The 23,993-nt window shown below is 37.0% G+C and overlaps 1 protein-coding gene across 1 annotated transcript; it reads left to right on the top strand.

The window, feature by feature from the left end:
- The first annotated feature begins 16,649 nt into the window (after positions 1-16,649).
- LOC142335129 (uncharacterized) lies at positions 16,650-23,724 on the top strand. Its single transcript, XM_075383493.1, has 4 exons — positions 16,650-16,816; positions 20,151-20,315; positions 22,876-23,077; positions 23,460-23,724. Exons 1-4 carry the CDS (start codon positions 16,654-16,656, stop codon positions 23,572-23,574), a joined length of 645 nt encoding a protein of 214 aa, XP_075239608.1. The 5' UTR covers positions 16,650-16,653; the 3' UTR covers positions 23,575-23,724.
- Positions 23,725-23,993: the final 269 nt, after the last annotated feature.

Genomic DNA, 23,993 nt, shown 5'->3' with positions numbered 1-23,993 from the left:
CAAGAAACAAGAGTTGAAGCATCCGTCTTCAAAAACGGCAATAATGGCCGAGGATAAAACGGCAATAATGGTCAAAATAAATAAAAAGTTAGTTTGATTGGTTCCGTCTTAAGTGATTTAGAATGCATGGTTACATGTAAAGTGAAAAATTAACTCAAATTTGTGATTTCAATAAACGAAACAAATGATTGTAAACGGCAGTCCCTGCCCGAATAATATCGGACTCCTCTCTTTAAAATTGAAGTTTACTGTGAAGGCAAACCGAGAAGCGCTCGGATTAACATTACATCTTCACACACGGCGTACAGTTTAAGCGGAATTTGCTCTTTTTGCTCATCATTTAAAGGCAATAACTTTTCACTGAGTTTTTTGTAGAAGGAAATCTTTTTTCTAACTTCTTTCAATCTTACTCTCTCAGGAAAAGGTAATGTTCTTAGTTTTTGACGGTAACTAATCCGCGTCGAATGTCGTGCTTATTTCGAAGGTTAAAACTTTCTGCCAAATCATAGTTAGTTAAGTCCAAGGCTCGTAAATGTGCTAAAACGTCAGAAATAATGAATTAACTTTGTACGGTATCGGTAATAACTTCGTTTCTTTCAATACTTCGGGGATTTTTACGGTGCCATTTTTGATAAGCTGTCCGCCAGTCGCGCCAGAGAAAGAGTGGACAGACTTCCTGTAGGTTAAAATGCCCCTCAGACATAATTTCTTCAACTAAACCGCGCGAAACGCCAAAGACAAAATTATCAAATAAAATTCTTCCAAGCTGTAAGTAATTGTTGTTAATTCCTTCCCATCCATGAACAAGGGCCCAAACACATTTTGAATTGTCCTCAGGGGCAAATGTTTCTTTAGTAACAACGCAATGAACATGAAATTCAGGCTGAACAATGAAATCTCCAGGCTGACCATCACGATAAAATAAATGTTGTAAATACGTTTTTGATTCGGAAGCTGTAGTTTTTACATGCAAAAAGTTCTGTAATTCACTAACTGTCTTCATGTTTAAAAGAAATCTTTGGGTCTCACTATTGCCATCAGTAATTATCCACAGCTTTGAGCCGGATACAAGTTTAGCAACAGACGCGGCACCACCATATTTTAAATAGCCATTCGTGAACCAACCGCCATGTACTGCAAGCATATCAAAAGCTGTAGGTGTAATACATGGAGGTAAAGAAAAATTGATCTTGGTTTTTGGCAATGCGAAAGAAATTGTTCTGGAAGACTCAAAACCAACAAGTTCGCCGTTAAAACTTTCAGAATTCCGTGTTGCACCTTGACTTGATAAAAATTCTTCTATATCTACATCACCCAAATTCCATGCGCGACTGACATCTTACTTTAAACAACAGACAGTATCGGCTTCAGGTCCACGGATAACAAAGGGATAATTGGGAAAGTTGTTAGAATTGAGTAAAGGGCCGGCGTCGTCAATAACTGGTAAAGGCCTAATTCCCATAACTTCCATTAACTTGGTTTTTAAAATAACTTCAAACAATTTATTGACTTCTGAACGGTGGTAATCAACTTGGTTAGCTTTGGAACGCCTTGCATTATTCATTATTCCAAACTGAAAGATAGGAAAACTCATTTAAAACGGTGTCTTTTCCATAAATATCAGCATTTAATACATCAAATGGTCGAAGTTTTTTCTTCCCGATTTTGGCCGAAAAATCTCAGGACCACAAAATATAACCCCCTGTCCCCCCAACAGCTCGCCCTACCACACTGAAGTCCCAGATCTTCAGTTTTGTCTTTCAAAATGCAAATTTTGACCCTTTTATGTCAAAAAGCCGCCAAAAATTGGCCCTAAAAAGCTCAATTTTCCCCCAACATTTTGTAATCCTGAGCAATCGTATCAGACCAAAAACGTCCCGGCGCAACGTTGCCTAACTTGCTTCCCATAAATGCGCAGTTTCCACCCAAACCTGACAATAATTTGACCCAAAAACACTGGAAAAACCTCCAAAAAAAAAGCAAAAAGTGACCAATTTTTCGCTATTTTGAGCCGAAAATTTTACATTTTTGCCCCCCCAAACAGTGAATTTCCCAAGAAAATCGTTTATGAATCCTTCACAATGACTTTCACAGAACTTTAATACGTATCCCAATTAATTTCTGATCCCTAGGATTTCAAAATCTTATAAAATTTAAGAGAAAAATTTCCAGCCCCCCAACCTCACTATCAGCCCCCCAACCTCACTTAATTCATAAAACAAGGCCGCCACACTTTTTATTCCTTAGTCACAACACACGTTGCTTACATTTCTGCATAATAAGCATAATTGGTGATAGGAAATACACGGATAAACAGAGAGCAAGTGGATAATATAGACCAAAATCATGCATATTGAGCAAATTTCCCTAAAAATCATCAAAATCAGAAAAGTTTTTTCTCCCCGAATCTGGCGAATAAAGTCCAGGGTAACAAAAATTAGCCCAAACTGTTGGTAATTGTCTCGACTATAGCACTGAAGTCTCAGAAAATTTAAAATTGTCTACAAAATTGAAAAAACCGGCCCAAAACCCAAAAATTGCACGGGCAAGGTACGAATTTTTTTGTAAAATTATCGAAGTTTTTGCTCCCCCACCATGGATGCTATTAACAATTTCAGCATAAATTTTGCACCAATCGATAACCTAAACAATGCCTTACATAATTGTAGTACGAAATTTTGATTTAAAGTCCCAATCAAAAGTTATTTACAAAAAACAAACAGTAAAATTAATGAAAATGAAAGCAGGAAAATTTCAGCTAACTATTTCCCTTTTTGCCTCTGTCTTTGCTCTTTTCTTCCCCTCAGCATCGCAGCAATCTTGTCCTTTATCTTTCTAGCGTTAGAATTATGAATTAACTTTGTACGGTATCGGTAATAACTTCGTTTCTTTCAATACTTCGGGGATTTTTACGGTGCCATTTTTGATAAGCTGTCCGCCAGTCGCGTCAGAGAAAGAGTGGACAGACTTCCTCTAGGTTAAAATGCCCCTCAGACATAATTTCTTCAACTAAACCGCGCGAAACGCCAAAGACAAAATTATTAAATAAAATTATTCCAAGCTGTAAGTAATTGTTGTTAATTCCTTCCCATCCATGAACAAGGGCCCAAACACATTTTGAATTGTCCTCAGGGGCAAATGTTTCTTTAGTAACAACGCAATGAACATGAAATTCAGTCTGAACAATGAAATCTCCAGGCTGACCATCACGATAAAATAAATGTGGTAAATACGTTTTTGATTCGGAAGCTGTAGTTTTTACATGCAATTCGTAATTCACTAAATGTCTTCATGTTTAAAAGAAATCTCTCACGATTGCCATCAGTAATTATCCACAGCTTTGAGCCGGATACAAGTTTAGCAACAGACGAGGCACCACCATATTTTAAATAGCCATTCGTGAACCAACCGCCATGTACTGCAAGCATATCAAAAGCTGTAGGTGTAATACATGGAGGTAAAGAAAAATTGATCTTGGTTTTTGGCAATGCGAAAGAAATTGTTCTGGAAGACTCAAAACCAGCAAGTTCGCCGTTAAAACTTTCAGAATTCCGTGTTGCACCTTGACTTGATAAAAATTCTTCTATATCTACATCACCCAAATTCCATGCGCGACTGACATCTTACTTTAAACAACAGACAGTATCGGCTTCAGGTCCACGGATAACAAAGGGATAATTGGGAAAGTTGTTAGAATTGAGTAAAGGGCCGGCGTCGTCAATAACTGGTAAAGGCCTAATTCCCATAACTTCCATTAACTTGGTTTTTAAAATAACTTCAAACAATTTATTGACTTCTGAACGGTGGTAATCAACTTGGTTAGCTTTGGAACGCCTTGCATTATTCATTATTCCAAACTGAAAGATAGGAAAACTCATTTAAAACGGTGTCTTTTCCATAAATATCAGCATTTAATACATCAAATGGTCGAAGTTTTTTCTTCCCGATTTTGGCCGAAAAATCTCAGGACCACAAAATATAACCCCCTGTCCCCCCAACAGCTCGCACTACCACACTGAAGTCCCAGATCTTCAGTTTTGTCTTTCAAAATGCAAATTTTGACCCTTTTATGTCAAAAAGCCGCCAAAAATTGGCCCTAAAAAGCTTAATTTTCCCCCAACATTTTGTAATCCTGAGCAACCTTATCAGACCAAAAACGTCCCGGCGCAACGTTGCCTGACTTGCTTCCCATAAATGCGCAGTTTCCACCCAAACCTGACAATAATTTGACCCAAAAACACTGGAAAAACCTCCAAAAAAAAAGCAAAAAGTGACCAATTTTTCGCTATTTTGAGCCGAAAATTTTACATTTTTGCCCCCCCAAACAGTGAATTTCCCAAGAAAATCGTTTATGAATCCTTCACAATGACTTTCACAGAACTTTAATACGTATCCCAATTAATTTCTGATCCCTAGGATTTCAAAATCTTATAAAATTTAAGAGAAAAATTTCCAGCCCCCCAACCTCACTATCAGCCCCCCAACCTCACTTAATTCATAAAACAAGGCCGCCACACTTTTTATTCCTTAGTCACAACACACGTTGCTTACATTTCTGCATAATAAGCATAATTGGTGATAGGAAATACACGGATAAACAGAGAGCAAGTGGATAATATAGACCAAAATCATGCATATTGAGCAAATTTCCCTAAAAATCATCAAAATCAGAAAAGTTTTTTCTCCCCGAATCTGGCGAATAAAGTCCAGGGTAACAAAAATTAGCCCAAACTGTTGGTAATTGTCTCGACTATAGCACTGAAGTCTCAGAAAATTTAAAATTGTCTACAAAATTGAAAAAACCGGCCCAAAACCCAAAAATTGCACGGGCAAGGTACGAATTTTTTTGTAAAATTATCGAAGTTTTTGCTCCCCCACCATGGATGCTATTAACAATTTCAGCATAAATTTTGCACCAATCGATAACCTAAACAATGCCTTACATAATTGTAGTACGAAATTTTGATTTAAAGTCCCAATCAAAAGTTATTTACAAAAAACAAACAGTAAAATTAATGAAAATGAAAGCAGGAAAATTTCAGCTAACTATTTCCCTTTTTGCCTCTGTCTTTGCTCTTTTCTTCCCCTCAGCATCGCAGCAATCTTGTCCTTTATCTTTCTAGCGTTAGAATTATGAATTAACTTTGTACGGTATCGGTAATAACTTCGTTTCTTTCAATACTTCGGGGATTTTTACGGTGCCATTTTTGATAAGCTGTCCGCCAGTCGCGTCAGAGAAAGAGTGGACAGACTTCCTCTAGGTTAAAATGCCCCTCAGACATAATTTCTTCAACTAAACCGCGCGAAACGCCAAAGACAAAATTATCAAATAAAATTATTCCAAGCTGTAAGTAATTGTTGTTAATTCCTTCCCATCCATGAACAAGGGCCCAAACACATTTTGAATTGTCCTCAGGGGCAAATGTTTCTTTAGTAACAACGCAATGAACATGAAATTCAGTCTGAACAATGAAATCTCCAGGCTGACCATCACGATAAAATAAATGTGGTAAATACGTTTTTGATTCGGAAGCTGTAGTTTTTACATGCAATTCGTAATTCACTAAATGTCTTCATGTTTAAAAGAAATCTCTCACGATTGCCATCAGTAATTATCCACAGCTTTGAGCCGGATACAAGTTTAGCAACAGACGAGGCACCACCATATTTTAAATAGCCATTCGTGAACCAACCGCCATGTACTGCAAGCATATCAAAAGCTGTAGGTGTAATACATGGAGGTAAAGAAAAATTGATCTTGGTTTTTGGCAATGCGAAAGAAATTGTTCTGGAAGACTCAAAACCAGCAAGTTCGCCGTTAAAACTTTCAGAATTCCGTGTTGCACCTTGACTTGATAAAAATTCTTCTATATCTACATCACCCAAATTCCATGCGCGACTGACATCTTACTTTAAACAACAGACAGTATCGGCTTCAGGTCCACGGATAACAAAGGGATAATTGGGAAAGTTGTTAGAATTGAGTAAAGGGCCGGCGTCGTCAATAACTGGTAAAGGCCTAATTCCCATAACTTCCATTAACTTGGTTTTTAAAATAACTTCAAACAATTTATTGACTTCTGAACGGTGGTAATCAACTTGGTTAGCTTTGGAACGCCTTGCATTATTCATTATTCCAAACTGAAAGATAGGAAAACTCATTTAAAACGGTGTCTTTTCCATAAATATCAGCATTTAATACATCAAATGGTCGAAGTTTTTTCTTCCCGATTTTGGCCGAAAAATCTCAGGACCACAAAATATAACCCCCTGTCCCCCCAACAGCTCGCACTACCACACTGAAGTCCCAGATCTTCAGTTTTGTCTTTCAAAATGCAAATTTTGACCCTTTTATGTCAAAAAGCCGCCAAAAATTGGCCCTAAAAAGCTTAATTTTCCCCCAACATTTTGTAATCCTGAGCAACCTTATCAGACCAAAAACGTCCCGGCGCAACGTTGCCTAACTTGCTTCCCATAAATGCGCAGTTTCCACCCAAACCTGACAATAATTTGACCCAAAAACACTGGAAAAACCTCCAAAAAAAAGCAAAAAGTGACCAATTTTTCGCTATTTTGAGCCGAAAATTTCACATTTTTGCCCCCCCAAACAGTGAATTTCCCAAGAAAATCGTTTATGAATCCTTCACAATGACTTTCACAGAACATTAATACGTATCCCAATTAATTTCTGATCCCTAGGATTTCAAAATCTTATAAAAATTAAGAGAAAAATTTCCAGCCCCCCAACCTCACTCTCAGCCCCGCAACCTCACTTAATTCATAAAACAAGGCCGCCACACTTTTTATTCTTTAGTCACAACACACGTTGCTTACATTTCTGCATAATAAGCACAATTGGTGATAGGAAATACACGGATAAACAGTGAGTAAGTGGATAATATAGACCAAAATCATGCATATTGAGCAAATTTCCCTAAAAATCATCAAAATCAGAAAAGTTTTTTCTCCCCGAATCTGGCGAATAAAGTCCAGGGTAACAAAAATTAGCCCAAACTGTTGGTAATTGTCTCGACTATAGCACTGAAGTCTCAGAAAATTTAAAATCGTCTACAAAATTGATAAAACCGGCCCAAAACCCAAAAATTGCACGGGCAAGGTACGAATTTTTTTGTAAAATTATCGAAGTTTTTGCTCCCCCACCATGGATGCTATTAACAATTTCAGCATAAATTTTGCACCAATCGATAACCTAAGCAATGCCTTACATAATTGTAGTACGAAATTTTGATTTAAAGTCCCAATCAAAAGTTATTTACAAAAAACAAACAGTAAAATTAATGAAAATGAAAGCAGGAAAATTTCAGCTAACTAATTCCCTTTTTGCCTCTGTCTTTGCTCTTTTCTTCCCCTCAGCATCGCAGCAATCTTGTCCTTTATCTTTCTAGAGTTAGAATTAGGAATTAACTTTGTACGGTATCGGTAATAACTTCGTTTCTTTCAATACTTCGGGGATTTTTACGGTGCCATTTTTGATAAGCTGTCCGCCAGTCGCGCCAGAGAAAGAGTGGACATACTTCCTCTAGGTTAAAATGCCCCTCAGACATAATTTCTTCAACTAAACCGCGCGAAACGCCAAAGACAAAATTATCAAATAAAATTATTCCAAGCTGTAAGTAATTGTTGTTAATTCCTTCCCATCCATGAACAAGGGCCCAAACACATTTTGAATTGTCCTCAGGGGCAAATGTTTCTTTAGTAACAACGCAATGAACATGAAATTCAGTCTGAACAATGAAATCTCCAGGCTGACCATCACGATAAAATAAATGTGGTAAATACGTTTTTGATTCGGAAGCTGTAGTTTTTACATGCAAAAAGTTCTGTAATTCACTAAATGTCTTCATGTTTAAAAGAAATCTTTGGGTCTCACGATTGCCATCAGTAATTATCCACAGCTTTGAGCCGGATACAAGTTTAGCAACAGACGAGGCACCACCATATTTTAAATAGCCATTCGTGAACCAACCGCCATGTACTGCAAGCATATCAAAAGCTGTAGGTGTAATACATGGAGGTAAAGAAAAATTGATCTTGGTTTTTGGCAATGCGAAAGAAATTGTTCTGGAAGACTCAAAACGAGCAAGTTCGCCGTTAAAACTTTCAGAATTCCGTGTTGCACCTTGACTTGATAAAAATTCTTCTATATCTACATCACCCAAATTCCATGCGCGACTGACATCTTACTTTAAACAACAGACAGTATCGGCTTCAGGTCCACGGATAACAATGGGATAATTGGGAAAGTTGTTAGAATTGAGTAAAGGGCCGGCGTCGTCAATAACTGGTAAAGGCCTAATTCCCATAACTTCCATTAACTTGGTTTTTAAAATAACTTCAAACAATTTATTGACTTCTGAACGGTGGTAATCAACTTGGTTAGCTTTGGAACGCCTTGCATTATTCATTATTCCAAACTGAAAGATAGGAAAACTCATTTAAAACGGTGTCTTTTCCATAAATATCAGCATTTAATACATCAAATGGTCGAAGTTTTTTTCTTCCCGATTTTGGCCGAAAAATCTCAGGACCACAAAATATAACCCCCCGTCCCCCCAACAGCTCGCCCTACCACACTGAAGTCCCAGATCTTCAGTTTTGTCTTTCAAAATGCAAATTTTGACCCTTTTATGTCAAAAAGCCGCCAAAAATTGGCCCTAAAAAGCTTAATTTTCCCCCAACATTTTGTAATCCTGAGCAACCTTATCAGACCAAAAACGTCCCGGCGCAACGTTGCCTGACTTGCTTCCCATAAATGCGCAGTTTCCACCCAAACCTGACAATAATTTGACCCAAAAACACTGGAAAAACCTCCAAAAAAAAGCAAAAAGTGACCAATTTTTCGCTATTTTGAGCCGAAAATTTCACATTTTCCCCCCCAAACAGTGAATTTCCCAAGAAAATCGTTTATGAATCCTTCACAATGACTTTCACAGAACATTAATACGTATCCCAATTAATTTCTGATCCCTAGGATTTCAAAATCTTATAAAAATTAAGAGAAAAATTTCCAGCCCCCCAACCTCACTCTCAGCCCCCCAACATCACTTAATTCATAAAACAAGGCCGCCACACTTTTTATTCCTTAGTCACAACACACGTTGCTTACATTTCTGCATAATAAGCACAATTGGTGATAGGAAATACACGGATAAACAGTGAGTAAGTGGATAATATAGACCAAAATCATGCATATTGAGCAAATTTCCCTAAAAATCATCAAAATCAGAAAAGTTTTTTCTCCCCGAATCTGGCGAATAAAGTCCAGGGTAACAAAAATTAGCCCAAACTGTTGGTAATTGTCTCGACGATAGCACTGAAGTCTCAGAAAATTTAAAATCGTCTACAGAATTGATAAAACCGGCCCAAAACCCAAAAATTGCACGGGCAAGGTACGAATTTTTTTGTAAAATTATCGAAGTTTTTGCTCCCCCACCATGGATGCTATTAACAATTTCAGCATAAATTTTGCACCAATCGATAACCTAAACAATGCCTTACATAATTGTAGTACGAAATTTTGATTTAAAGTCCCAATCAAAAGTTATTTACAAAAAACAAACAGTAAAATTAATGAAAATGAAAGCAGGAAAATTTCAGCTATTTATTTCCCTTTTTGCCTCTTGTCTTTGCTCTTTTCTTCCCCTCAGCATCGCAGCAATCTTGTCCTTTATCTTTCTAGCGTTCTCCTCCTTGTACTTTCATTTTGCCGCTGCTCTCCCTTCTTTAAAGCAGGCAAGTTGACACCAGAAAAACATGCTCTTAGATCACCCATTAAGGACTGCAACTCATCGTTTTTGACAGTAACTCTTTTCAGTAACTCTTGACATTGCCAAAATGTCAAGAGTTACTGAAAATCGTCTTCCACACTCGTCTGACTTCTCGAAAACGAAAAACGCAAGGGCTCTATCTTTCGAGATAGCAAAAGTTTCCCCAACCCTCTGAAAATGGAAATCCATCTGCTCCCTGAGAAATCGTTTGCCTGCAATAGCTTCTCGCATATCAAAAACGTTCTTAATTATTCTGGTGGCTTCAATTCCAGCTTTGACACTCCGCCACACTATCCACAAACCATTTCCAGAGAAAGCATAAGACAGAAAGTCTTGGCCAAAGTGAGGAAACTTAGGAGGTTGAAACCATTTCCCCTCTGTCAGGGTTAGATATTCCTCAGTTGACCGTTTACCGGACAGTCTGTGAGCATACCTTCTGCTGTCATTAAAACTGAGTCGGGGAAAATGCTAACTTTCGGGTAAATAGCATTAGTTTTGACCCCCCCCCCCCCCAACCGATGTTGCGTAGTTTTTAAAGCCCCCATACAATTCGGTGTTCGCTATTCGAGTATGCAGGGATCGGCCAATAATTACCATACCCATGTCCTGAATGAATGCAGCTTGGTCCCCCGTTTGGTTCTCAATATGATTGACCTGGGTAGCATAGTTAATATCACAATCATTGCAAAAAAACTGAATATCTCATCAACCATAGTTCCTAACACAATTATCTGAAATCTAGACCACATTATCACATGTACCAAATTGATTCGAATCTTAAAAGTGAAAGAAATTGAGAAGTAGTAATGATATAAAAAGTCGCAAAACAAATTGTAAATTAACATAAAGTCCAATATAAACAATTGTAAAGTTATATACAGGTCCCCTACATTACATTGAAGAAAAACAAAAAAAAACAAATCAACAATCAGAATAAGTTTAGTTCAAAAGTCAGTCGCAAAGCTAATCTGAAAGTCTCAGAGTACTGATTACTGTCTTGATCCCCTTCTACATTTCTTGTACAGGAAAATCCCTACAGCCAACCCAAAAACAAGATGACTCCTGTAGGGACAAGAGTGCCCAGTAGTATGGCACTCGTGGAGTCATCCGCCCCGCTCATGGGCTCCCTTCCACAAACTGGGTCCCAAAAAGGACTAAACGATTTAGCCTCTCCGGCCTTAAAATAAGTTGTCCCCGATGGACAACAACGGGCAACAAGTCCACTGACAACGTCAAGAGAAACGTTTTTGCACATCTCTGATCTGGAAACACTTGGTGATAACTATCTTTAAACAATCAATTGTACACCCTTTCCACAATAATGGATTATAATCCACTCCACCAACCATGTGATACAAACGACTGCGACAATCAATTTGCATTAATCCCCAACCCCCCAACCCCGAGTAAAAATTTTTGCAGCTCCCCTCACAAAATTTTTAGAAGCAGTTGGTTTTCCGGCTTCATTTCTGTTTCCAATTAACTAAAATTCTAAATTTTAGATCAATCTCAAACCAATATTTGAACGACAAAACTCTGATTTTTTCTTAATTTCTGATGCCACTTCAACCCCCCCCCCCCAAAAGAATTTCTGACCTCTGAAAGACTCATAAAAAAGCAACAAAACGTCGACCCACTACAAATTAATCCCTCAAGCATTACCAAATCTACCCTCGGTTGTCATAGTTACCGTCAAAATATAGACAAAACAAAGACATTAAATTTTGTTTTGAAGCCGAAATCGTCTTTATTATGATTCTAAGAACAACCCCTTTCTGTACTCGCTTGCTTTGTTCGGAGAGATCGAACCAATAAAAAAGACGCCAGTTCAAAAATAACCCAGAACCTTGTGCGTCAAAACAGAGACAAACTCTTACAGTCAAAACAAAAAGCCGCCTTTTAATCGTTAATAACCCTCCAAACAACCCTCTAAATAAACATACCATCTTCAAATGAGGCGCCTAGGTATTGTTTCCCCAACAATTTGCTATTATTGATTCTCTAAACTACACAGTAACACAAGTACATCACCATCAAAATAGAGACAACCGCTTGCGGAAACCCCTTGTACCGAACATCTGCGTATTCTTAAACCCCATCTGAAATCAGATTGTTACTCAATGGAACGACGCCACTGTGAAACTTTAAGCAGTTTACAAAATAGCAACCTAACAAAAGAAAAGTAATCAAAATAAATCAACAAAGCCGTTACTAAAACAAATAAATAATCGCAAAATCTCTTCTATTGGGATAGATTACTAACAACCATCCATTTTCCCCTTCCATTTGGCAAATTAACTGGTTGCAAAATTCAGAAAAATTGAGAGATCCAACAAAATCTTCTGAACTAAAAATAAATTCAAACGTTCAAAACAACAATGTTGATACGAATTACTGGCAAACTTGCAAAGCTTAAATCTATATTTTATCCGGCTACAGATATGAATATTATCCATGCAACGTTTCAATTCACCAATCTTTTGACCGAGACGTTTGTTGTTAAGAATACATCACAGCTATATCTTGTTCTTAAGTTTTCCTTTGAGCACCATATTCCATCAAGTATTCAAACATTCAACATTATTGAATATTGAACAAATTTAGAGTCTATTTAGCCTACAAAAACAAAACAAAATGAGCTTTGTTACCTGCAGTCTATTTGAGCAAGAAGTATCAATTGAAGAGTTCAAAGTAACCAGTTACAAAAGGCACCAAAATAAAGTCCACATTCTGTTCCGCCTCCACCCTTTTGAATCACAATTAGTCGAGTTTGATTGGGAATCACCCATATTGAGAGAAGTCATAGATCAATGGCTTGAACATTATAGTCCCGATGAAATTTTTGACTTACTCCACCTCGAAGAATTAGATCACGTTACACAATTGACAACCCCGATCTTCCTTCCCAACAAACGACGACAGTGAACTACAACAAAACTTAGCTATGTTTGTTTGGAAATTTGCTTTCTTTATCGCCGTATTCGCCGACAAAGTTACCGCAATTCCCAACCCAGGAGATAACCACATTCTGCAATCAGGAATCCTATTCAATTTCCAACAGAAAGTCCTCGTAGCAGAAAAATTTGTAAATATTAAATTTGTCCTTCCGTTTCCGCCCTATAATACACTATTGTCTATTTATCTGAGTGAAATAGCTAAAAAACTTTCACAAAAATGGACAACTCCGACCCAAATATGTCAGCTTGAATACACAGACAAACACATAAGCACTACATCCGCTGAATGGATTTATAATGTAACAAACACCGAGCACAACCGAGCAAAAGCAGACCCTGGAAAATTGGTCATCGAAACTGAAAAGCTACTTTCTCCCACTACGCTCAAAACAAGAGAAAAACGAGCAATGGGAATAGCTCTGGGCGTTGGAGCAGGAATAATTGGCCTTGGTTTAGGACTAGCGTCAGGTGAATCATGTTTCTTAGGAGTCCTTGATGGCTGCAACAAGCCAAACGGAATCCTTTCTTAGGAATCCTTGATGGCTGCAAGTCAAAACAGGAATGCAATACTTTCAACTGTTAACTATGTTAATAACGTGAACATGAAATGGAAAGAAGCAACTGGAGCTATTGACAAAAAATTTTTTGTTCTCGGTGAAGCAATAAATGACATGAAAAAACAGCAGCAAGACGTCACAATTGGGCAAAATGCTAATTTTGAAAACCTCCAAAACCAGATGTTGGCCATAGAAAAGAATGTCCACGAGTTACGAAATTGCGATCAATTCTTCTTTGCGCGCCAACAGATGAATCAGCATCTCTCCAGTATTTCGTCAATTTTGAACACCCTTCAAACAAATATTAGATCATACAGACTCGCACTAGCAAGATTTCGAACAAACCTACAAAACCTCTCAGCCATGGTGAATGGATTTTTACCCCTCTCTATCATCTCAAAAGAAACCCTACACGAAATATTATTGGCAGTCATGACAAATGAAATCGAAAATGGAAGTCGGTTAATTTTAGCAATACCACTCACAGATATACTGACGTACTATGAAAGCAAATTACTTCAGAAAATTGAATCCGATGAAGCCGGAATAATTTTCACTTCTTCTGTTCCACTAGCGTCAAAATCCACACTACTTACAGTATACGAAGCAATCCCAATACCGATGCCATTGCAGGATGGTACTGCAAACATACGGGAATTGGAGGAGCGATATATCGCGACATCTGATGACCCGAGCGAGACAGCAGCGGTATCAAAAAATGATTTGGAAAAAGGCGTTGGCTCAAAGATTTACACGATATGCGAACAAACATTCGCAATGGAGAAAACAAGCTCAACATGCTTAGCAGCTCTGCTAATACAAGACCAGTATCGATCGCTAGAGAATTGCGACTTGAAATATATAAAGTTGCCTTTGAAGGAGAAAGCAAAAAACCTACGCTTTGGAAGATGGCCTATCACATCTGCGCACTCTAAGTTCAAACTACCAGAAAAACGAATGAACTCCAGCCTACCCATGCCAGTGGAAATCCATGAAGGCTGCACAATTTGTATAATAACCATCAGATGCGGACACGAAATTCAAGGACCAGATATTCACCTCAAGTCTGATTTGGAAACCTGTTCCAAGGAACCAGCTCAACGTGTTGACGTTCAACTTTAACCCACTCTATGATTTGTTCAACGACTTTCCAGAACTTGACGGCTTTCCACACCTACCAGTTATTGCAACAGCTCGCATTAATCTCTTTCAAGAGGTACAAAAGCAGATAATTCGCCTGCCAGAGGAGCAGAAGAGCGACCCTGTGCGAATTAGAGCCCTTAAACAACCGATAACATTCCAGATGCAGCAACTCAGAGCTACACTAACAGAACATATGTCAGGCGTTACAACAATCAAACTCTCACTCACAGTTGGATTACTTTCCTTCCTTATATCGCAAGCTCTTCATTTTTATGGACTTACTTGGCCCATAAAAAATTGCCAATTCACAAATTCCCCTTCCGAATAATCCTGGAGGGACAAGCAATAAAGACAAAACAAGTCGCTGCAGATTCCGAAGAGGATTACAATTATTTGATGGCACGCCCCGACCACAAAATTCACAAGAAAAGTGTCGTTATTCCTGAACGACAATTTCAAATACCAGTAACAGAAGTACCATCTAGAATTTTGTAAACTCATCATAATGAATTGTACCAAGTGTGCCAAACGTATACTCGCGCATAGGCATGGCTTAACGAATTAGCTAAATGCATGACTTCATAACTTTTACATGATAGCTTGAAACTAACCTTTAAAAAAAGGTCATGACTGTTAAATTGTGGTTGGCTTCTCAGTGTGACGAAGAAAATATGTTCCGTGGTTGCAAAAAAAATCATCATAGAACGTTTTAAACTATTCTCATTCTATCTTTCATTGCATGTTTAACTTCAAGCATGATTATTGCAGTAAATTAATAAGAAGCAGTAAAATTGTAAATTTCAATTTTTTTATTAAAAAGATCTGCATTTGCTTACAAGACGAATGACTTGACAATTTCAATCAGCCGGCCAATGTAATGGATTTCCATTGAACAATTTTGATTGGACTAAAAAGGAATGGAAACCAAGGCAGATACAAAAAGGAGAGAAGAGAACAGCACGGAAACAGAAAGGGATAAAAAAACCAAAATTGCAAAAAAGAGAATAAGAAAAATATTGCATAGAGTGGAAGCAAATCAATTTCATTCAAAAATAGTTGGTTTAATATTCACGTTTCAAATTTACTCTATCTCCAAAAAACCAGTTTTGAAACCTTGTTTAAATCTTTCACAAGTTAGACAACGAGCCCCCGTTGATAGCTGAGGTTAAACTCTAGTAGCCAGACCACTCCGCTTTTAATGATAAAGGTGACATAACAATAAGAAAAGGCTTCGTCAAGAGATTTATTTCACTTATCAAAAACATTATTACTGCAGTTAAAATTAGCACAAGTAAAGTATTCAGATTTGAAGGATCAATCTTGGTTAGAGATACACCGCACAGCAAGTATACAACAGTTAGGCGCGTAGTTTATCGGGAATTTTGTCCGTTAACGTCGCGTCGCACGCTTTTCTTCTTTCTCAATTCCTCCTTTTTTCACACTTTTTCTTGCTCCATGTCTTTCCTCCTGTCAATAATCTATACATAAAACGTAATTCAAAACCTATAAAACGTAATTCAAATACCTATACCACCGTGTTTAAGCTCCTATTCGTCACATGTTTTAAGACCTCTTAGACATGCAGCATTGCGTTTCTTTTTTCGTGCTTTTCTCTCTATATTCTCTTTCTTTTCTGTTTGTTTTTTCTGTCATTTCATCTTGTCCTCTCTTTCTCTTCTGTGTTTCTTTTCTCCTTTTCTTTTTTCTATTTTTCCTCTTTCTTTTCTCTCTTTTTTCCTGTCTACCTCTCTTTCTCTCTGTTTTTTTTCTCCCGTTCTTTGTTCTCTTTCTTTTCTCTCCTTCTTTTCTGTTCTGTTTTTCTGCCATTCTGCTCTCTTTTTTCTGTCTTTTGTTTTTTCTTTTCTCGTTCGCATGTTTTAACGCTCCTTAAACATGCAGCCTAACGTGTGACATGCGGTACATGTAAAAGTTCGTTATATGCAAGTGTTAGCGCTCCGCTCCTTAAATGTGCAAGATGGCAAAGCCAAACAAGTCTTTGAACAAAAAAAATGCTGGTACTTTGGGTAATATATTAAACCAAATACATCGCTAACGTAATGTAATACATATGGCTATTGAGCGAGGGGCATGGGTTCCAGCCCGATGTGGTACAAAAAAATCTGAATTTTTAAAAACCTTTTCTTTTAAATGATTTGAGATGCTTTGCGGGCCTGCTGGTTAATGTTCATAGCTTTTTCAGATAGCTAAATGACTGTAGTAGCTAATCGCACATACCTCACCAGATATGCGCGAGGCAGAGAACAGTTGATGACCTGTTTCCAGCGAGCAGCTGCCGGACATCCAGATATGATGACTAATGGCAGAGTGAATCGATTGAACGATCTGGTGAACACTATGGCTACTATACGAGGTATGTTAGCTGCCAACTACCTCTATTTTATATCAGTACGACAGAAAAAAGTTAGAACATTAATAATCTAGCAGCTTTAGGCACGTATAGTTCTCAAATGACTTTTATTATTATCCCCACATTTGAGGTTGTTCTTTTGTGTGAGCTGCATTTGTTTTATGTTGGTCGTAACCTATTTAACACAAAATTTTATAGTAAGTGACCATTTTTCAAGCTTAAGCGATCAACAGCGTGAGAAAAAAGTAATATATCATATTATTAATTGCTTGCGAATGAAGTTGTAAATGTTTGTCTTTTTTATGCAAAATTTTCATATGAACAATTTTGCGCTTTTGTTCTAGAACATTCTTCCTCCTCAAGTGACATTTTTAGGCTTGACTTCATAATTTTCGCTTGATATAAACTGCTCTTTCGGAAAGGCGACTATAATCGAGGAAGGAGGAGAGCAGGCATTGTTGTTAACACTGTTTCGCTGAAACTGAGTTTAAGAAGCTCTTTGGTCTGCCATCCCTATCTGTTTGGTTGAATTTATTGGGAAAACCAAAAAATCTTTCTGAGTTTTTGCCTGATTCTTTCTAAGTAAAAAACGAATAGTGTGTGCTATTAAGCATTACAAATGAGTCAGCAAAAGAGTTGCAATTGGAAGCTCGAACAAAAACGCTTTTTCAAAAATTGTTTTTCAATTCCCAAATGCTTGTGTTAGAAAGCTTCCCAAATACGTTAGGAAGCTTCTCAAATCTATGGTGGTTAATTCATTTCTGTACAAAACTATTTCGAACTAAAATCAAACATTTCGTTAGATTGCAGCTCATGTATCATTTCATTCGTCGTCTCTCTCATGATGAGATAGTATGTAGCAATTATAGCACTTCGTTGCTTCGTAATATTTAACTTTGCAATGAATAGCGGTTGCCCACAAACGACTTAAACACGCCTGTCAATTTTCTCATTTCCACCCACACTGAGTTTATTTGGAGCATTTATCTGCAACCCTAAGCGCTCTAAGTGAAAAATTTACCGAAAATATTGAGTCGTACAAGTAATGTTTTGGCGCCTGACCAAAAAATATTGTTTTCATTTTCCCTTGATTTGGGTGTCAGAGGGTTTTATCTAGGAAAGATTTGTGAGGATTGGTCACTTTCTCCAATTTCTCCACGCCGACTGTTCAATCTAGAGAAGCTTTTTAGAATCGTACCCGTTTTAATAACTAAATACAATCCTCAGGGAAAAAGGAAATTAAATTTTCTGTTGGAGAAGTTTACAGATTTTTAATTTTCTGTTTTAAGCAAGATTTTTTGCTTGACCGTGTTTGAGTTTTTGTTCTAAAAATCCTTTGAGTTCTTTAGTGACTTTCACACTTTAGCTCATTCATTTTATTCATTTTATTTTATGAATTCACTTTATTCATTTGTTAGTTTTTTATGTTGTTAAAGAAATTTCGTTGGAGCGAAAGAAAATCAAAGATAATGTAGCCGAGTGGTTTAATGTCAGATTAACAACCTGGAGGTCCCGAATAATGTTTGTTTTGTTTGTTTAATTTTGATGTTTTTCCCCGTTTTCTACACCAGTTCACGTCAATTTTCAGTTTTTAATATGCGTTCTGTAGGAGTATTTGACACGAATTGCCATAGTTGAAGTTCAAATCTTAAATACCCGGAAAGAAACAGTTGAGCGAGATATTATTTGTTGTTTCTTAGATTTATATGCTGCTGGCTGAATTTACAAACTGTCGGGTAAATTTTTTAATCGGTTATCACTACGGTTAGTTGATTTTAAAATTTGAAACCAATTTTTGTAACAGGCATGCCTATAATTCCAATTGCGGGCTTTTTTGATGTTTGAGATGCATTTTGAGCAGTTTTGATGTTGTTCTTTGAAGTGTCATTGTATTTTTTTCTACGTTGGTTGCTCGTTGTTTGATTTGTTAATCAGATGCATTGAATTTTTGTAAATTTTAATTTGGCTTTTGTCGAGAAACTTGTTAAAAATCGATTTATCCGCGTCATCATCTCCGGCTTTTTCTATGCTCAGTTTCTGTTTTTCCTGTACTTCGTCAAACAACAATTTGTTTCCTTTTACCCTCTTTTGCCATAAAAATGAACGTATACAATGATTGGATTTAGTGTCAAAAAGCCCAAATCAGAACTAGAAATGCGATAAACACATATAGAACAGTTTTAGACACTCTTTACGTAATCTTCGCTATAAATATACATAGTTATCATGACTGGTGTTAATTGATATTGGTACGCGTTCCTTTAACCTCTCATTCAGAAGTAAGAATACGGCTTATTTTGTTTTTGGTCTTTAAGTCAATAAACATTATCTCTTCTTTTCTATGCTTGTTTCAATCCCAATTGGTGTCATGGGAATCAATAATTGCTGTTTTTTGACAGTCTGCGGGTTTTTTTAGTTTTTGAATCAAATTTTCTATTTAAGTTCTTTTAAGTTGCAGTTGAAGCTTTGCTTTGATTTTTATTCTTTTTAACAAACAATTTCATTATTTGGGTATGGAGCATAATTTTTTTTCTCATTTTTACAGTCTTTCCAGATCTCGAAATTTTCTATTCGCAATTTTAGTTCATCTTTGCAATTTACTTGGATTTTTGCTATTTTGGTGTTTTCGGGTTTCACTCATTCCGTGTTCTTAAATTGTTTTTCAGGCCTAAGAGACTTTTTGCTTCATCTTGTTCAGTTTTATCACCGAATTTTTCACTGTTGTTTTTATTTCGCCGTCAAGACTTCTGTTGCGACTTTTTACATTGCGATGACTTTGGGTCAGCCTGAAGTTCATGCGGTTTTTTTTTTATTGAGTTGTGCGGCGCTCGTCGTTTTTCAATGTTATTGAAATGAGTCTGTTGCTCATTCGCGTAAAAATTCTCTTATTGTGTTTTGATTTATTTAGTCGGAGCCCGACTGAGGATGCGTCACTCCAATTGAATGTTATTTGAAGGTAGCTTTTAAGGAAAAAACTTGTATATCAGACAACTTTATCTGAATCATGGTGGATCATCGGATCATTTGATGAAAAAAGACCAAACTTTTTTACATGTTTTGAAACCTGTTTTAAGGTACGGGTTATCTAAACTTCTTGCAAAAAGTTTTTAAAAACTTTTATATAATTAAACTAGACGTTGTCGTGAAAAACAAAAGATCTTTGAAGAATCTGACCAACTATTAATAGAATAATACCATAATGGAAGGGCTTCTCGCGCTCTATCAGAGGTGTCATTAATGACTCTTATTATCGTCTTTCGTTTTTCTACAATTACTGCGCTGATCTTAATGTGGGTTTGTCAGCAATATTGTTAAACGCATGTTTTACTTTTTTCAGGGAATACTGAAATGATCAGAGGAGTATACAGGAGAGAGAGTCGAAATGGTCCCTTTGAGAGCTTTATCGATTTTCTCAATGAGCAGGAGAATTTGGTTTGGTTGTTTGCAGAAAACGTGTTCTACTGTGGAGGCCAGGGACCTGTAGAGCTGCATCTTGCTCCAGGTAATGTTGTGGCAATGAAATTTCGGTCAAGCTAAGTAAAAAATATTGACTTCTCTGTATAAATAAAGGTTCTGAAAATGTTCATTTCTTCACGGTAGCACAAGAAGATTCGTGACACAACTCCCACGTGAGTTCTAAACTGTTGACTAGGAATAACCCTGGGCACAGGGTAGCCCAGTCATATTGTGCCAAAAGAAGCCCAGTCATATTGTTAGACCTGGTTTTTGAAAACACCACAGACACTGGCATCAGTGAAGCAAACTGATAAGCTTGGTTTTCTGACTTCGGATTAAAGTAGCACCATCAAATGAAGTTATAATTTACTGAAGGTCGAACACCCGCAGAAACTTTTCAATTTCTTTTCTAAAGATATCAGTTTTTTTACATAGTTTTTGCTTAATACTTGTACTTAACATTGGTGAGCTTGTTTTTTAATTGATAGATATGTAATTGAGAGGTTTGATTTTGTTTTTATTAGGCGCCTCATTTTCTCAGCTGGTACTTAGAATGGACCAGTTGTTTTAACAATTCAAAAAATTTGAGTTGTATCGGGGCGCTCTCTTTTTACGACTTGAACAAGAGTATTGGCGGAGCGTATTTTCTTTCTTTGTCGGTAATTTCGTTGGAGTGTATTCGAAAAAGGAAGTGAAACGATTGACTGCAAAGTTTTGAGGTCAAAATGCTGAAGAAATTGAGCAGCCGAAAGAAACAAGAGTGGTTTTTATTCTCGTCATCTTTTTGAGAGAAGGTGAGAAAAGTAAGTGTGTAAATTTTTTTTCAAACGAGCGGAATTTTTTGTTGACGTGCGGCAATTTTACAGCAGTTTTTTGGTTTTAACTTTATTCTTTCGGTCAAAGTGGTTTTTTGCAAATATAGTAAACACTAATTATACGGTGCGTTTGAATGTTTGAACCAAATGTCAGACTATTAGAATCAGTTTTTAAGATTTTTTTGCAAATCAATGTGTTTTAGACGCCTTTTTAGCACGTTTTGGGTCTATTTTGGTAGTTTTCAGGGTATTAATCGCTAGAAATTAGTTTTTCTAGTTGTGTTGATCACTGCTTTAATTGACATAATTTCAATTGTGGTTTTTTGACACAGAAAATTGGTTACGTGAAGTCGAATTTCGGCCTAATTTTGTTTTTTTTTTTGTTTATAGTGTCTATTTCGTATATCTTATTTGAGTTTTTACTGAACTAACTGACAAATTATTTCTGGTTTGTTACCTTGTGTGTGTCTCGAGTGTTTGATGGGTCACTGCCGGAACAGACACCTTTTATTGTGTCTTTCGGAGAACTAATGTTGAGATGTTTGGACATATTCTTTGACGAATTTTTGAGAACTTTCGTTTTTACCTTCGTTTTTGAAGGTACCGAGTTGTTACCTTCCTTTTACAAAGTTTTTACCTGAGTTTTTGACTTTCCTGTTTTCTTTGTACATAACGTTTCTTTTGCTGGCTAAAAATGGAGATGTTGAAATCGATTGTATATAGTTGAAAGTGATATCGTTATAATCTGCGTTGCAAGTGCTGCAATATTGTACTACTCACTCATAGTTCTCTTGAACGCTGAGTATTTTTTTCTGATTTAGTTTTGAGGAAAAGAAGAACAAGCCTGGAATAAGTATTCCACTTTTTCTGAAGAAGTGCTGGAACATTAAATAGGATTGGTTTTGTCTTCGCACATTAGTTACCCACTTACACTGTTTGAAGTAGCCTAGTTTTGCTCCGCTTTCCTGTTTTAACTGGCTTTTAAGTGTTTCAATCTAGTTAATTTTGAAATTTAACACATGAATATCTGCCAATAGTTATAGCTGGAAATAAACTGCAGCTTCGTGAAAAAAAATCAAATAAAATTTGAGCCAAAAAAGTCTAATTCACATGTCTGGAATGGTTTTCACTTAAATTCATTTTGCATACAACCTTTAGCACACAATTTAGAATCAAATCGGCTTCTTATGCCGGTTTTAAAATGCCAGCTCTGTACTGAAGCAGATTATAGAATGCTAGACTTACTGACATATAAATTTTAAAACTTTCAAAGCAAGGTGAAGTGGCTGTTGAACATAAGTGACTTTGAATTTCTGGCTTACACCTCGAACCGAACTTACGGGACTAGCGACCAATTCCAGATTATCTATGACTTCATCAGAGTTACGTGTAATTGGTCAAATTATTCTTCTGTGAAAAGGTGAAGGAAAGTAACAACATCTCAAATTTATATCTTGGATCGAAAAAATGTGGAAAACATGCAACTCAGTTTTTGAGATTTTTATTTTGATGCAACTTTTTTCTCTAGCAGCAGATGGAAAAAGAGGTCAAATAGGCCCAAATTGCAATGTTTACTAGCTAAAAAGCCCAGCATAATGTACCTTCTGCGCGCCCTTTTCTTTGACAATTGAACAATCGTAGATAGTTTTTCTGCAGCAGCTGACGCGCACGTCTATGTTCCGCCCGAAAGGTCATCTTTTAGTTAATGTCTCAGAACTATTCGTTAAAACTGAACTTGCATCCTACATTCACTTTTGGTAGATCAGCCTTCACCGATATTTCTTTTCGCAGGCCACAACAGCAGTCTTCGTGCCATTATTCGATCCATTGACCCTGTGCAACCGGGTGATGAACCGATGGAATGCGTCAGTCGTCACAACAATTGGGGACTTATCCAGTTCCTTCCTCTCTCGCCTACGGAGATGCCAGATTTGGAAACTATGGACGACCAGGCGTTCACTGAAATGCCTCCGTCTCTCCTCGCAGGACAAGGGTAAAGCCGAATGAGTGTAGAGTATAGCACCATAAAAAACTATATAAGTCAAAAATTTTCTCAAAGCCGACGCTCTGATTTGCGATTTTAAACGCTCTATTTTGAACGCAAACTTTATAACAGAATGCTTATATTGAAACATAGCGTGTGTGTCTATCCGTGGTTGAGTGGAGCGAAACTTGGCCGCGCCTCATGGCTAATGATGGGACAGACATCTGATTTCATTCGCCATTTTTTTTCATTTGTTGAAACTTTCTTTTCTTTCAAATTTTTTTTTAATTACATTTAATTTAAGTTTAAATCAATCAAATTACTCGGGCACTCAAATTAAATATTCTCATTTTTTCATTACACTCTACGCACATTCGACTCTGATTCCTAGAACGCCTTCATTGCCTCCGCCCGATGTGCTGGACTTCTTTGAGCAGATGGCCAATGATAGCAACCCAACAAATTTTGTTCCAGCAGACATTTTGGACCATGGGGATGATCTGTAGCTATCTTGTCGTGAGTGGCGAGTTGGAGTTGTAAATAGGCGCTAGTCACATAAAATTTACTCTATCGTCACACAAAATTATGTCTAACTGTGTTCTTACATGTAACTGAGATTGTAATTAATAGCACAATACTGATGAAGATTTACTAGACATGTTAATGATCAATTGCTATAAAGAAGATAGGAAAAAGATTCACAAAAAGACTCGTCAGATCTAAGATCTGATCATAGATGTTGAGGGCTTCCACGAACTTGGAAAGGCTTGCTGTGGGTTCTAAGGTCTGAGAACAGACGCTGTGAATCCCAGTTTTTTTGTTCAACGCTGTGAATCCCAAAGTTTTTTTTCAACGCTGTGAATCCCAAAGTTTTTTTGTTCAACGCTGTCAATCCCAAAGTTTTTTTTTGTTCAGACTGCATACA

This window comes from Convolutriloba macropyga, chromosome 2, assembly GCF_964194025.1.
Source record: "Convolutriloba macropyga chromosome 2, txConMacr16.3, whole genome shotgun sequence".
NCBI lineage: Eukaryota > Metazoa > Xenacoelomorpha > Acoela > Convolutidae > Convolutriloba > Convolutriloba macropyga.
The sequence above is the reverse complement of the archived record's forward strand: the minus strand, read 5'-3'. Positions and strand labels throughout refer to the sequence as shown.